At 41.0% G+C, this 16,585-nt stretch overlaps 1 protein-coding gene across 4 annotated transcripts in view; it reads left to right on the forward strand.

Annotated features, from left to right (window-relative positions):
* Positions 1–16,585, forward strand: part of LCOR (ligand dependent nuclear receptor corepressor) — a 123,410-nt gene that overhangs the window by 52,956 nt on the left and 53,869 nt on the right. For 2 of the 4 annotated variants that reach the window (XR_004646369.1, XM_034774972.1), the window contains exons 3-6: positions 1,530–1,636; positions 4,049–4,114; positions 4,527–4,606; positions 12,478–12,610. Coding sequence is in view for 2 of the 4 variants with exons in the window: in XM_034774972.1 (XP_034630863.1) it covers positions 1,530–1,636; positions 4,049–4,114; positions 4,527–4,606; positions 12,478–12,610 (386 nt within the window). In the remaining 2 variants the exon portion in view is untranslated. The remainder of the gene's footprint in view (positions 1–1,529; positions 1,637–4,048; positions 4,115–4,526; positions 4,607–12,477; positions 12,611–16,585) is intronic. The other 2 variants (XM_034774970.1, XM_034774971.1) reach the window with 1 other exon arrangement.

Raw genomic sequence — 16,585 nt, forward strand, 5'->3', positions numbered from 1 at the left:
CCAATGCCCAATGTTTGCCTTAAAATAATCACAGGCTTCAATCCTGCAGCCTACATGAGTGAATCCCTGTGCCCATTTATTGACTTTAGTGGAAGTCCTTGTGATTTGTAAGGGTGTGAGAAAGATCATAGGGCTGAAGTTTGAGTGATTTTGTCTGCACCTGGGTTAGTGACAAACCTTGGGGAAGTAGGAGTAGGAGAGGACAAAGGGCCACAGCCAAAACAGTATGCAGTTTCTGAGTTTGGTGATGCTTTCCCCCTTTTACGGGCCCCAATAATATTTTTTTCATCATTAATATTTTAAGCAGCCTTATTATTGGTTAAGCACTGTAAATGTTGTTAGTTATTGGGTCTAAAAGAAGACCTGAGGTGCTTACACCTTAATTAGATCTTTTGCAAAGCTTGAAGTATTGAGCCACTATTTTGCTGAATATGGGCTAGGAAAACTGTTTGTAGCATCATGGCTCCATAATACCTCTTTGCCAGCTCAAATGTTTGGGGTGGGGGGAAAGACAAAGTGTCCATTCTCTTTTTACAGTTGCCTAGATAAAGGGGCAAAGGCACTCTGGTACTATGTGAACATGGTATGAAAACCTGGATAATCAACCTGCTTTATTGAGCTTGCTACTGTTAGCGGGTAAATGGCACATCCAGATTGTGAAGCCAGCACTTCATGAAGGTGAACATAATTATGGAGAAGAGAATTCACACTCTTTTCCAAGGCTGGGTTAATGGGCAGCAGCTTGGTGGTGTACATTGGGCAGGGTCTCAGAGATGACCTGCAAAAGTTTTTGTTTCTTTATGATCGACAAAGAAGGCCTGATATGCATGCATGTGGGGTTTTTTTAACCTTACAAACAAATATCAGGAAGGTCAATGTGAAGTCTCCTCTCCCCAGGTTTTGCTAGGGACTTCTTGGCGGACATGTTGTTAACTCTCGCACCTAAAGTATCATTTTTTAGGTATTGAAGGGAATGGGTGTTAACAATATTTAAAACTATTTAATAGTCTGAATATAGAAATGCATTCTCCTGTCAGTTGTTGCGGTTTTGAGGTTTTTGACTGCTTTACTAATTCTCCAGACACCTTAGAGCCTTCTAGAGTGAACAAGGTCTAACTTCTAATGTGCAAGCAAAAAAAAATCTCCCCAAACCCCTAACCCCCCTCCCCCCCCAGCACTTCTTTGAGCATTATTAATACATCATAAAGAATAAAAAGACAAATTCTCTTTGTTTTTCCCTATCTTCCCTCTGCAGGTCATTTTTAACAATAGACAAAGCTTTAAACAGTATAGAAGCTTAGATTCTGTGGAACAGTGTGGGAAATGTTAAAAACTGCAGAACCCTCCAAAATCATGGGATCTTCATTCCCCTCCCTCTCCTCTCATTGTCTGTGACTTCTGTGATTTTTCCACTGGCCCTGCTCTTTAGCTGCTGTGAACTATCAAATACTGAGATAGATGATGAAAGTATACACACAAGGAATTTAACAAAGGCAGCCATGTTAATTTTTATTCCATTTGAAATGCAGGGAAAAAATCATCTTCCAAATGGAAAAGGACAAAATCGGTGGGAAAAGAAATGTTCTTTTCAAGCTTCTAAGAGCAGTGACAATGGAGAGAAAAAATACTATAAAAAGTAGGCAGTTCCTTTTTCAAAATTTTGTTTTTAGTGTATTATGCATGATTCATTCTGCACAGATGCTTTTTTGAAGTCCTAAGTGATTGAACATAACATGGCAAGTCTTATTCCACCTTTGCTATGTTGTACTCTACATATTTTTTTTTTTTTTTTTTTGGTTGGGCTACATGGCTGTTCTGCCAGGTCCTTAGTATAATTTTTGAATACATTCATTCTTCCCTTATTTGCCATTTTTAATGTCAAGCATTGCACATAAGATGTTCTGCCGTTGCTATGCAACTGCTAAATCCAATATTTAATATTAATAAAAACTGAGTGGCATTAACATCAGTAAGAACAGTGGGCTAGCGAACTACGATTGTACGATATCCAGGCTGTAAAACTCGGCAGTGATTTCAATATGCTGTTGCATGCATGACAAACTGGGGCATGAGTCATCATCAGTTACTATTTTAAGAATGGTGAGTTTGAGTTAAATCTCTGCGCTCCATTGATTTTTTAACAACAAAAAAGTTAAAAGATGTGAGGTTGATTGGCCATATTACTTTAGGGTTTATTTCAGAAGTGAATTGTTATGGGTCATTGTCCCATCAATAATAGTAAAGGGGTCAAAATTTGGAACATAAGGGTCAATACCCTGATTCTTCCATTTTTCTTCTCTTAAGTCAGGTGGGTTGACCCTTCCCCATTGTTCCTGCCACTTCCTGAAGCCTGAATTGGCTCTTTTGGAGGCAGTGCGGCTTGTCTGCCTGACAAAGTGCTGTTTGATGGGATCTTTTTTCTTTATCTCCTCTGCCCGCTTTTTTAATAATCCTTCCTCTGATGTTCTCTCATCTCTTCCCTCTTCCTCTTCACAGTTGCCATTTTTTCACTTTGGCTCTCCTCCCCAGCTCTTCTAGCATTAAATATTAGCATCAGTCTCCGTGTTCATGCTAGATGTACTACCGCCATTGAGATCACGCCTTGGCAGTGCTTTTAGCATCTAAATGGCATTAAATGCTAGAAGTGCTTCGAGGGTCTTAGATCTGATGTCTAATGTTCTTAATGCTTCTAGTGTTGCACAAGAACTGTAGGTAGCATCAAATGCGGGAGTAGTGCTGTTTGTGGTCTCCACTGAGACACTGACCATGCTGTCCAAAGGATAAGACGTGACATCAGGTCAGGATTCTGTACGCACAGGGAACAGGGCTGCCTTCTGAAATAACTCTGCTATTTTCCAATATTAAGCTTGGTTTCTTTAAAGGGATACCATCAGCTTGGATTCTAGCCAGTTTAAAAACAAAACTGAAAGTAGTTTCAGGCCTGAAACCCCCTGCCAGTTTCTGTGGTTTTACAATCACATTTTCTCCTCTGTAGCAAAAATGATTTTCTCTCTTCTATTGCTGTGTTGGAAAGACCCACACAAACAGGAGAAACTGATGAGCTGCCTGTACACAAAGTGCTATCAAATGCACAGAGTAACCATACTTAGATAAATATTTTTTCTTTGATTTTTTTTTTTCCTGTTATAATCTCAGGTGTCACTTCTGGCAGCAGTAGGCAAAACATTTTCATCCAGAAATAGGATTGAGTTGATAGTGTCTCTTTTTAAGACTGTCTTTGCCCTTTCAGTATTCACTCACTTTTCACTTGTCTTATGGTCAATATTGGGTAGTTAATGCCTCTGAAGACTTTGCTGCTAGATAGGATTTAGATTAATATTGACTTTGCATAGTGGCACTAATTTCGGAGGGAGGGTTAATCTTTTTTTGAGGGAGCTAAAATTGATTAGCACTTAAGGGAGGCACAGAACATTGCATGAGGGTAAATTGGACTATATATAAGATGTAGGCCTCTGACATTGAATATATAATTATTTGAATTTGTTTCTTATGTGGTATGGGATTGCTGAAATTCTCTTCCTTTTAGGATTCCTCCTCCCAAGAAATGATGAGATGGAAGTTTGAAAATTGACTCTAGCCTATGTTGAAATTCAGAATGTTGAGATTTAGAACAAGGCACAGAATCATTTGTGATGAAGCAGCTAAAGGGCTTTTCACTGGGAAAATATACATCCTTTGAAATTGAATTTTGATGCTTAAGGAATGAATATTTTGGGAAAGTGCCTTGAATTGAGAGGTACATTGTAGAAACTAAAACTTCACATTATCTTTCCAAAATCATTTCCATTATATCTAACATGGTTCTATATTATAATCCAATTATCTGTAAAAGTACCGTAATGAAACTGGACTTTAGGTTCTGTTATGATTTTTTTAGTAGTTCAGTCATTTCAATTGACCTATAGATCTTGGGAGTACTAGGAGAAAACACATTCACATCTGTTCTTGGAATAGAACTGCTATTGTAAATATTCTGGTAGTGACGTACTTAATCTAGAAAGCTAACCATTCTTTTCTTTGTTTTTAGGGTTTGAAAGTATTCTAGAAGGGCTGTTTGGACCTGGATTATTAAAAGATCTCAGTTTGTTTAAAGGTATTCAGTCTTTATTTTTGTGTCTTGTTCTGCATTTCTAACCACAGAAGCAATTTCAGCTCTGCCTCTAGAAAATGTGTGTTACCGTGGTGATTTGTGCTTTTTTTCCCTCCCCCCAGGCAGTGCTCACAGTTAGTTTCATATTGGCTAAAATTACTAATGAATGTGCGTTCATCTTTATGTAGCTGGCAGTGTATTTGGCGTTGCTTAGAAAAAAACAGGTTCATTGTGCGTAGATCAACTGTATATAGTTTTGTAATATTCTGGGATTTAAAACATGTCAGAAACCAAATCTGCATCTGCAGAATCTAGGGAAGAATGTTGTGAAACAGGTATTTATTGGTTTGTCTTTTGGCACCAGTAAGTTGTGGTATATGAATATGAAGTAATTTGCTATTCCTCTGATTTACAGACTGTGAGCCCGAAGGTGTTTCTGATTGGTCTTTTGATGAAAATTGTCTTTTCTGCTGCTTGAGAAGAGAAAAAGTAAAGGTAACAATGCAGATCTGTAAAGCTAGTAGGTTGTGCTTTTTTTCCACTTGTCCCAGTTATATAGAAATATAATTTCTGTCGTTCCCCTAACACTCCCCTTTCCCTCTTAAATTTTTTCTCCATTGGTAAACCTAATACAAGTTAATGGGCAAAGATTTCTCTCTTCTGTGTAACTTCTCTCTGTGAGTGGTGTATGTTGTGTGTTTTTTTGTTTTAAAGGACTGTTAGGAAAGAAAGTATGGATCACATGCTCCGTTGTAAGCATTGCGGCTTGCACATCTACACTGTAGTCAGTGACTGCCCTCCTCTTTGGCATGCAGATGCAGAGCCCCAGCATGCAGTCTTGTTCCATATCCTGGGACCTGTTTTTCTCTGAATAAAAAGGCTCATCTACATAGTAGAGTTTTTTGCCACATTTGTAACCAAGTCACAGCCTGGATGTGGAGGAACACAGTTCTGTCCACACACAAGTTTTGTAACCAGACTGTAGCCATGCTTGCAACAAGTGCTAGCACATGGTCACTGCTCAGTCCATGTGCAGAAATGTGGTTCTGTAATGTAGGCAGGAAGGCCTAACTGTTTCAGTGAAATCTGGCTAGCTGGTCCTCTCGGCTCCGACTTCTTTCTGCAGGAAGTGATCACATAAAGTAATATACTATGTGGTCTATTAGCAGGTTCTCCCAGCACACTTTAAAAAAAAAAAAAGACAAAGCCTTCTTTGCAACAGCTCAAGGCAGTGCGGTTTGTGCAAATAGGAAGTGCCTTACTGTTGTATGTTGCTGGCTCCTAGCTGCTGTTAGCCACAGTGCTCATGACATTGCCACCTTCCACTTATTTTATATTAAGATTTTTATTAAGGCTCTTGGGGGTGGGGGAAGGGGGAGGAAACAGATGCAGAGCAGTTTTGAGAGGGGTACCTTGTCTTCCTTTAAGAGAGCCCCCTGACCAACACAGTGAGTTCTGAATATGATCTGCTTTGTTAGAGTAATGCTGTACTGTTGGGGTAGCTGCTATCATAAGAACAGTATCTGGCCATACTGGGTCAGATCAATGGTCCATCTAGCTTCAGAGGGAGTGAACTGAACAGGGCAATTATTGAGTGATCCATCCTCTGTCATCCAGTCCTGGCTTCTAGCCGTTAAAGGTTTAGGGATACCCTGAGCATTGGATTGCGTCCCTGTCCGTTTTGGCTTATAGTCATTGATGGATCTATCTTCCATTAATTTATCTAATTCTTTTTTGAACCCTGTTATTTCTTTTGGCCTTCACAACATCCCCTGTCAATGAGTTCCACAGGTTAACTGTGTGTTGTATGACAAAGTACTTCCTTATGTTTATTTCAAACCTGCTGCCTATTAATTTCATTGGTTGACCCCTAGTTTTGGTGTTATGTCAAGGGGTAAATAACACTTCCCTATTCATTTTCTCCACACCAGTCAAGATTTTATAGACCTCTATTGCCCTTCAGTCATCTCTTTTCCAAGCTGAACAGTCCCAGTCTTTTTAATCTGACCTCAGGTGGAAGCTGTTCCATACTCCTCCTCATTTTTGTTGTCCTTCTCTGTACCTTTTCCAATTCTAATATATCTTTTTTTAAGAACATAAGAACGGCCAGACTGGGTCAGACCAAAGGTCCATCTAGCCCACTATCCTGTCTTCTGACTGTGGCCAATGCCAGGGGCCCCAGAGGGAATGAACAGAACAGGAAATCATCAAGTGATCCATCCCCTGTCGCTCACTCCCAGCTTCTGGCAAACAGAGGCGAGGGACACCATCCCTGCCCATCCTGGCTCATAGCCTTTGATGGACCTCTCCTGCATGAACTTATCCAGTTCTTTTTTTGAGATGGGGTGACCAGAACTGTACTCAGAATTCAAGCTGTGAGTGTACTATAGATTTCTGTGGTGACATTATATTTTCTGTTTTATTATCTATCCCTTTGCTACTGGTTACTAACATTCTGTTAGCTTTTTTGACTGTTGCTGCATGTTAGTCGATGTTTTTAGAGAACTATCCACAATGACTCCCAGACCTCTTTCTTGAGTGGTTACAGCTAATTTAGACCCCATCATTTTGGTATTTATAGTTGGGATAATGTTTTCCAATTTGCATTACTTTGTATTTATCAACATTGACTTTCATCTCCCATTTTCTTGCCCAGTCACCTGGTTTTGTGAGATTCCTTTGTAACTCTTCACAGTCTGCTTTGGACTTAACTATCTTGAGTAATTTTGTATCATCCACAAATTTTGCCCTCTCACTGTTTATCCCTTTTTCCAGATCATTGAACAGAAACTGGCTTCAGTATAGATTTTGGGGGACCTTGCTATTTACTTCTCTCCACTGTGAAAACAGACCATTTATTCCTACCCTTTGTTTCCTGTCTTTTAACCAGTCACTGATTCGTGAGAGGACCATCCCACTTATCCCATGACTCCTTACTTTGCTTAAGAGCCTTTGGTGAAGGATCTTGTCAAAGGCTTTCTGAAAGTCCAAGTACACTATATCCACTGGATCTCCCTTGTCCACATGCTTGTTGATTTCCCTCCTCCCCTCCCCCAAGAATTCTAATAGATTATGAGGCCTGATTTCCCTTTACAAAAGCTGTACTGACTCTTCCCCAACAAATCATGTTAATCTATGTGTCTGATAATTCTGTTTTTTGATGTAGTTTCAACCAGTTTTCCTGGTACTGATGTTAGACTTACCACCTGTAATTGCCAGGATTGCCGCTGGAGCCTTTTTATAAAATCGGTGTCACATTGGCTATCCTCCAGTCATCTGGCACAGAGGCTGATTTAAGCAATAGGTTACAAATCCCATTTAGAAATTCTATAATTTCATGTTTGAGTTGCTTTAGTACTCTTGGCTGCATCCCATCTGCTCCTGGTGACTTAGTACTGTTTCATTTATCAATTTGTTCCAAAAACACACGAAATGCAAACTCTGTGAATCAAATTCATCCTTGGTGTAGCTCCATTGAAGCCAATGGATTTAAATCAGGCATGAGCTTGGCTATATTGTCAGGAACTGATACAAGGCTGGGAGGCCCCATCTGTGGAAGTGGAATCAGATGGCGGATAGGCAGATTTGAGAAGGATTTGGGTGAATCTGAATTGCCTATTTAGACAAACAGTCCCACAGAAAATAAAGATACTGAGCAGTCTGGTATTGCTTAGGTACAGGGCAAAAACCTAGGACAAGAGCATCTCCAGTTTGGTCCATTTTGTGCAAATTAGGTATGGTCCTCTTGTTCCTGTCCCATAGCTAATACAGCCCTTAGCCGAAAGCTTGGCTGTCCCTGCTGTATTGTGAATATAGCATGCTAGCTTTGTCTTTCTAGTATCAACACATGGTTCCAATTGTGCACAGGACTTGACTGTCATGTACATTGAGTGAGATAAACCTTAAAGTATAGAAGTTAATATGCAGCAAATGTTAATTCTTTAGGGTCATTTTACTCTGTGCTTAATTTGTGCGAGGGCTGAATCCTGGCACCTCCAGGCTTGGCAGTTCATAACCCCAGCATCTCTGGGCCTGGCAGTTCATAGCCCCAGTATCTCTGGGCTTGCATGTCAGTTATGAAAGTAAAAAAAAATGTTTGAGCCCTGGCACCTCTTCCATTACAAATTAAGCTCTGCACTTACTGTATCCCTTATACTGTGTGGCATTTTTAAACAAGTGAGTAGGAAAAATGCAGGACAGGCCACATTTGGACTGTTGGATGGAGTTCTGCTCTCACTGGTCAAAGGAAATTTCAGAAGTAAGTACGCAGGAGGGGAATGCAGCAAAAGAACACTCGAAATAACGTAGGGACTTGAGGCTCCTCATTATCCAAACATGTTAGGCTCGAGGAGGATTTGATTTAAGATTCTGAATATGATGGAGAGGAGAGATGTGCCAAGGCTAAGCTGAGTGTCAGTCATCATAGAATTAGACAGAGTTTATTTATCAAAAGAGTTAAACAGATGGAAGAAAGCGAGAGTGGCTGCAGTAACAGAAATGTGTAGATGCCAAGGCCAGACGCCATCATTATGGTCATCTAGTCCAGCGTTTCTCAAATGCAGCCACCAGGGACTTTTCTTGCAGCCACAGCCTCCTGGGCTGGGGGCGGGGGCAAAGTAGCGGCCACTCCCCCTCCCTGTTGCTCCTGGATGCCTTGCCTTGGTGTTGGTTGCTGGGGCCACCAGCGGGTGTTGGGCTCTGCCACCCTCTGGAGATACCTGGGGCACAGCACGGGAGGAGCAGGCACCCAGTGGGTTCTCCACTTTCCCAGGGGCGGTGGGGCTCAGGCTTTGGGCTTCAGCCCTGGGGTGGTGGGGTTGCAGGCTCTGGCTGCGGGGCTTCAGGCTCCAGTCCCGGGCTCCGGCTGCACAGCAGCAGGCCTCAGACTCTGCTGGTGGGGCTTCAGGCTCTAGCCCCCCGCTGCCTCCCTTGGCCCCCCCATCCAGGGCTTAATTTGTTCCCAGGCTTGCCGGGGCTGAGTAAGTCTGCTATGAAAAGTGATACTTATATGTTTGTTAATATCACTTTTCACAACAGATTTACTAGCTAGCAAGAAATAAATTACAATAATTTGGACATGTATATGTGCATATTTATTTGTTTTTCTGAAGCTAATTAAGTATTTTAGGAAAAAGTGTGAGAGTGGCCACCAGCAAGAGTTGGTGGCTGCACTCTGAGGCCACCAAAAAATTTGTCCTGAGAACCCCTGATCTAGTCTGACCTTCACATTGGTAGGAATTCATAACTGGTAGCACAGTAACTGAAGGCAGCTAGGAAGGCTCCCTGTACCTGCTGTGTTTCTTAACAAGTAGATCTTGCTGTCTCTTTCACCGTGTCAAAGGAATCGGTATGATCATACTTTGAACTTCCCGGTTAATGCCGTAAAAATAATCCTATTGGTAGGTTCTCCTCCCCATGCCCACTGTGGGTTTAAACATTAGAGCCTCTTTTTGGAACCCTTGGGATTTCCCATTTATCCCTCCCTTCCTTTCATGATGGCTCTGTGTCATGAAGCTCATCCCTCTGGAGGAGAGATGGATGTGGTTGGGCAGCGCCACTCCAGAGAAATGGCTTGAGCAATGTGAAGTGCTTTCTTTCCCATGGAAACATGGCTCTGCCGATGCAGCATTCCAACCCTTGCTGGTGTCCTTAGCGCCATATGTAACACCAAGTGTGATATTTTTGAGGGGGCTGCAGAGAGTATGGTATATAATCATCTATTTTATTACTTCAAGTAAAAGCTCCCTGGAGAGTACATTGTTAATTAAATAATAAAGGATGCCACTTCACTTGGCGCATGTGTGTATGTCTTCAGCTGAAGGACAGAGTTTAATTATGAATAGTACTGGTTTGTTTGAACTCTCTTCCTTCCAATAAACTACTTCAACTGTATCTTTATCTGGCTTCTTTTAGGGAGTTCTAGGTTGCAATTTCCATAACAGTGCTGTAATTATTCTGTACTTCTATCACAGACATGAGATTTCAGTCAGCTTGAATGCTCCCTGTACTGCCTGACTGCTTTACACAGTAGTTCTATTCGTTCAGTTCACACCTTCCTTTTGACAATGTTAGGAAGGGAGCTGGACAGCACAGGGTGGATTGAGTTGGTGCTGTTTTGGTGTAGTTACAGAATTTGAGTTGTGTAATTGAAATTGCAGCCTGGAGGAAACAATTGCAAACACTGTCCAGTTTTATGGTTTTGGTCAGTACCTTCTTCCCCTTTCCAAGCCCTCACTTATCTCCCATCACCATCCTTACTGTTTCTGTCTGGGGGACTAGATGGGACAATGAGTTGATGCACTTCCAGAGATGTATGTTTAAACCCTGATGAGATCAGAAGTAAAAATGATTTCAGTCCTCTGATCCTAGTCCTCTTTTGTCCACATCAGTCACCACATAACTCAGCATGACTAGCAGACTGCGCTCAAGGAAAGCTCAGGATTGGGATGACAGTGGGTGGTGCAGGTCAAGATTGAGGTGCCTTAGCAGAGCTATTTGGGGGAAATGCCTGCCCTTGCTCTTGGTTCTAGTCTGTGCTGAGAGTCTTGCTTTCACAAGCAGTCAGATTCACACACATTTTTTAAAAGGAGAGAAAACAATCTTTCTAACTGAAGTATACTGAAAAGTTTAATGTATTTGTAGCAGTTGTTTTGGAGGATGGAGTGAGGAGTACGCTACGCAAATTTGTGGATTATGTGATGTTCAAAGGGGGATAGCAAATGCGTTGGATGAGAACATTCAAAAATAAAACCATCTTGTTAAATTGGAGAAATGGCCTGAAATAATTAAATGTACAAATGAGTCATTTGGAAGGAATAATGAAATACACAAATATAATAATACCTAGCTTGTATATAGCACAGTTCGTCAGTAGATCTCAAAGTACTTTACAAAGGAAGTCAGTATCTTTATCCCCATTTTACAGAGGGGGAACTGAAGCACCCAGAGATGAAGTGATTTGCCTAAAGTTACCCAGCAGGCCAGTGGCAGACCTGGGAGAGCCACTCCAGCGCTCTGTCCACTAGGCTGCACTGCCTCTTTCATTTCAAGTGCCTTTGTATCTAGTGGGAGATAACGGGGAAAGGTCTACCAAACTCTGTGCCACTGGCAGCTTCCCAGAATCCAAAGAGTTGCACCTAATTTGTATAACGCTTCACACTTCTTAAAATGAATTTGTCATAACACCTTCCTTGCACCAAACAATGTCAAATAGAACAGGAACAAATATCAACTCAAACTTACAATCTGCAAAAATGACATTTAAAAAGAACTACCCCGCATTCGTATACACGCCACACACACGGCTGTACACAAAAGGGAATATGCCTTCCCAACTCAACCAATCTACTCCGAGACAAAGTAAATATAGAACATTATTATGTATAGGAGAACCTAGCTAATTCTTACGTTGCTAAACTGAAAAGATGGTAATTTGCAAAATCCAGTGGTCTCCACCCATTTTATAGCAAAGATTTAATTGACAGTGTGTGACTATACTGCAGTACAACTGATATAATTAAGGTTTGACAAATAATTCATACCAACTGCACTATTAAAAATAAATGAACAAATACACTTCTGGACTTTTGACTTTAGGTTTTTTTAACTACAGTTTTTGTTTATTTTTTTTAATAAAAATTGTAGTGACACATGCACACCCCTCTCTCTCTATCGCAATGAAGCTTTTTGTTTTGGAATGTTTTTGAAACCAACCAGCTGCTCTCAGTTGAATTGTAAGAGGGATTTCAAGAGCTTGTGAGTCTTCTGTTCATTCCAGTTTTATGGCAATATTGTGAATCTAGAAGGTTATTCTCCATTTAAAAGTTGGTGTTCTGTGTCTTGCAACAGACGGTGCTCAGTTCATGCTCAGTTTGCCTGGAAGCTGTGCAAAATGTGGGGGCGGGATGAGAATTATTTTCTGTGTATTCTATCATCTTAGATTTCATATAGAACTAAAAGTTCTCAATGAAAATTAAGAGTTTGAAGCCAGTTTCTTGGCCAAATGCAAGGTGAAATATTCAGCCTTTTCTCCTTCCTAGGTATCCCTCATTTCCTCTACTGCTGTCATACTAGGAAAAGCACTGGTTACTCTCTTTAGGTTTATATTTAATATTTTGGCCTTTCCAACATACTGCATTTCATGATTTTGTTGTTGTTGATGTGACTTAAGGTTTAAACCTTAATTATCAAGATGGGTCTATTGGGTAGGCAGTCATTGCAAAACTAAAAGTTTTTGGTTGAAAACCCTTTTTTTTATAATGGTGCTGGTTTAAAGAGTGCTTGATAGCTGTGAGTGATTTATTAATGTGGCAGGGGGAGAGAGCTTACAAACATTTCATTTCATTACCTTTTTTTTTTCCCCCCAGGAACACCTACTCAGTCTGGATGAGCCAGCTTCAGAAGCTGGGCAAGAAGCTCTACTTAGACAAGAGCAAGCAAAAATCATTCGGTTTGAGAGGCAAGCAGAAGAGTTCCTCAATGCAGTCTTTTACAGAAAAGGTTGGTCTTAGTGAAAGAATGGCATCTCTGATCTGGCCCTTTGCATGCAGTACTAGTGTCTCAAAGACGGGCTGTTGGCGTTTTCAACATTCATTTGGTGTTTTCAGTTACTTTACCCCTTTAATGTGTTTAGTTTTAGAAAAGGGTAAAGAGAAAACCATCTTCTCTCTGAAGGGCTGGGAGAGACACCTATTACAAGTCATAAAGCCACCCTGGCAGGAGCACTGAGTTGTTTTTGTGTTTTGGGGTTTTTTTTGTGTTTTGAGGGAGCTGTGTTCAATATTTGCCCAATGCAAGGGTGAGTGGGGAGTTCGATGGAAAATAAGTGGTCATTAGATCCATTCTAGTGCTGTCTCTGTTCTGCAGTCAGCATTGTTAAAGCAATGGTTCTCTAACGGTGGTCTGTGGTGACCTTCCCAGGGATCCACAGTATTAAATGCTTTGAGGACCATGTAGTGATCAGCACAGTAAGAGTTGAAGAATCACTGTGGTAAAAGAGGTATTCAGATTATGCTGTTCTCCCTGGAAGGCTGGAAACTCACTTCCACAGCCTCTGCCAACCTGGGGAACAGGAGGCCAGAAGTTGCCTCTAACATGTCTTGAAGTACCAAATATCTGCCAAATCAATAATTCCACATTGGCTCTGGGTGGCTGACAATATAAGGCCTATGTTTAAAATAACCAAATTAGAAATTCCTGTAGCCTGTCAACATCCTGCCCTTCTATTAACCATCTATTTAAGGCGTTTTAAAGAGATAACCATATTTTAGCCCCTCTTTTATGACTATTCCAAAGATGAATAGATAAGAATTGTATATAATGATCTATCGCATAAAATACATAAATCTTGTAGGATGATATGAAGGTTGGCTATTTCATTACTAAAGTCATAGTTGAGATAAAGTTTTAATTCCAAGCTCCTCTTTTCAGTGGCTTTGACTTTTTTGTTAAAGGCAAAAATTGCTTTTGGGGTTTAAATTTCTCATGTTCGTTCTCAATCCAGAAATAATTAAAAAAAATTAGCCTGGAGGAAATCTGTTAAACCCCTTCTGAGTTATACTGGGATGGAAACTGGTAGTTTTTCAAGTGCTTTGCACTTGTATAAGAAAGATTGAATTGAAAACTTCAAATGTGGCATGTACATAGGTCCCAATGAAGAATGAGCACCCTCCTAATTTTGAAAAAAAGATTGACTAATACAATAAAATATTAGCCACTGAAAATAATGTGCTCTGCATCTGCAATACTTTTTTTTTTGGTAACAGATTTTAATAGACAGAGTGTGGATATCCAAATAGACATGTGAAAGAAGTAAGTGTATTTACTGATATAGGGCTTAGTTCTTGCCTGCATCTGACCTGTAGTTCTCTGAGGCTGAACTGCCAAGTCCTAGCAACATTGCCATAGAGGGATTGCTCTAACTTACACCACTGCCATAAGCTACACACTAGTGGAGGATAGGTGTGGCAGAGCTCTGGAGCACATGTGCTCCCGTTTACTGAGGGGAAAGAGAGAGTTCCCCTGTGCAAAGAGAATTTGCCACAGTCAACTTGTAGCTCAAGCAGACTGAAGAATGCAGCTCATTGTCTGTCTTGGCCTTTGTTTAGTGTGTGTTTGTGTTTGGTTTGTTCAGCTACATGACAGTAACAGCATGCGTCCCAGCCTAGCAGTGTCCTGGGCTTGGCGGGGGCTGTAGCCGGGGCTGCGCGCCTCAATCCCGCAGCTTCTGCTGGGGGCTGCAGCAGGGACCGTGCATCCCTGCCTGGCAGCGTCCTGGGCTTGGCGGGGGCTGCAGCCGGGCCATGCGCCATAGCCCCACAGTGTTCTGGGTTTGGCAGGGTTTGCAGCAGGGGCCGTGCCTTCCAGCCCCGCGGCTTTTGCCAAGGGCTGTAGCTGGGGCCATGCACCCCTGCCTGATGGCTGCACTGGGGGCCATGTGCCCCCCTTGCAGCTTCCCAGGGCCATATGCCGCCCTGCCCGAGGCTTAGCGGGGACTGTATTTGGGGCCATGCACCCCTGTCCTGCAGCTGCGGCCAGTTCTGGAACGGGGCCTGTGTGCCCCTTGTGGCTGTGCCCTGCTGCAGCTACTGGAGCCAGGGCTGTCAGTTCTCCCGCAGCTCCCAATGGGACTACATTCCTCCCCCTACCAACCCTGCCCCCCGGTTAACGGACAGGTCACAGGCGCTGTGAATTTTTGTTTATTGCCCGTGACCCATTCGTGACTTTTACTAAAAATAACCATGATAAAAACTTAGCCTTATTCATGGACTGTGCTTTAGACCATTTATGTAGTCCACCAGTCTGTAGCATTTTTCTTTCTATTTGAGAAAATTCTAAGCTTTTGTTAGATGTGTACTTTTATTGTACAAAATTATTTAATTTTCTAATTATTAACCAATGGTACCCAAGAGAAGTGTCCTTTTGGCTTCAAGAGACAGTGCAGCTGCATCAGCAAGACTTCTGCTGCTTGCTGTTATGCTCAACTCTATTCTTCTTTAGCGTTTAAATTTGAGAATTGTTTGTTGAATGCTTTGAATATATAAAGTGCTATATAAGTGCTGAGTATTTTATTTGTATTTATCATTTATATTCAGTAGTTTGTGCTCTTCTGTCCTAATTCTTTATCATGAGTTAATGAGATTATCTTGAGCCACTCTACCTTGGAAGGCACATGACAGTGTCTGTGCCTTTAAAGCTGCAGGGTGCAGTGATGTGTGACTGCAGGTGTATGTTCTGTGTCTTCTCTCCTTATCTGGAAATGTTAATTGATCCAGCTGTAAGCTATACCCTATGTTGTGGGCACTCTGTATCTGCATGTAATCCACCTTGTGTGAAATTTCCCCAGGCAGCTTTAATGTTTTTGAAGAGTTCTGCATCCTCCCATGTATACCTTGAGGGGATGTGTCAAAATATTTGCTGCCAGTGTCTGGGTCTGAGATCTAGGCTTCAAGAACTTTGACTCTTTTTACTCTCTTTGGACATATCTTGCACATCCTTCAATAGGCCTTAATAAAACCTTGAGGAAAAGGAAGATCTCACCTTAGGTGAAAAGAGCCTTTATACGTCCTCTGTGTTACAATGTAAGCCTCATGAATCTATCTTGTCTGTTTCCTGTATATTATGTACCTAAAATCTTAGGTACATCTCAGCCCAAGATAAACTCTTGTTGTGCCCTGCCCTTTACAGGAAAACTTCCATAAAGGGCTAGTATAATGTACAGAAATACATTAAATATTTACATAAACCTTTCAGAAGTTTAAGACTATTATACCAGTATAAGATTATGAAATGTGATTGTATAGTGAACTAAACTTCACAGGGAGTAAGATGTTGTTGGTATTATTTATTTAGGGTTAGATTGTGGCTTGCTATATGCACCATAGAATCACAGAATATCAGGGTTGGAAGGGACCTCAGGAGGTCATCTAGTCCAACCCTCTGCTCAATGCAGGACCAATCCCCAACTAAATCATCCCAGCCAGGGCTTTGTCAAGCTTGACCTTAAAAACCTCTAAAGAAGGAGATTTAAATCATGATTTAAATCACTAGTCAGGAAGACTTGATTTAATCACGGATTTCTTCATAAAAGTGCATTCTTGTTGGTTGTTATAACCTTAATACATATTCTTCACAACTCAGAAATAGATGTAGGTTTTATTTCTAGAAGGTACACATTATACATTTTTTAAGTGATTTATTTTGAAAAATTTTCAGGTTAGTTTTACAGCTATATCAGAAAATGAATGATTGTTTGGTTATTTCATTTACCAAAGGTAATTGAAGCAGATATTTATGAAGTCTTTGGGAGGTGAACTATCTCCAATTCAACAGGTTAATCATTAATATTTGGTGGATTTTCTTGCCATGTTGTATTAGGAGGAGAACATCACGAGACAGACATTTAAATTGTTTTATTTAACTAAAACAACAACGTTATTTATTCTGGATTTTTTTCCTCAACAGCAAACTTATATA

This window comes from Trachemys scripta, chromosome 7 (assembly GCF_013100865.1).
Source record: "Trachemys scripta elegans isolate TJP31775 chromosome 7, CAS_Tse_1.0, whole genome shotgun sequence".
Lineage (NCBI taxonomy): Eukaryota > Metazoa > Chordata > Testudines > Emydidae > Trachemys > Trachemys scripta.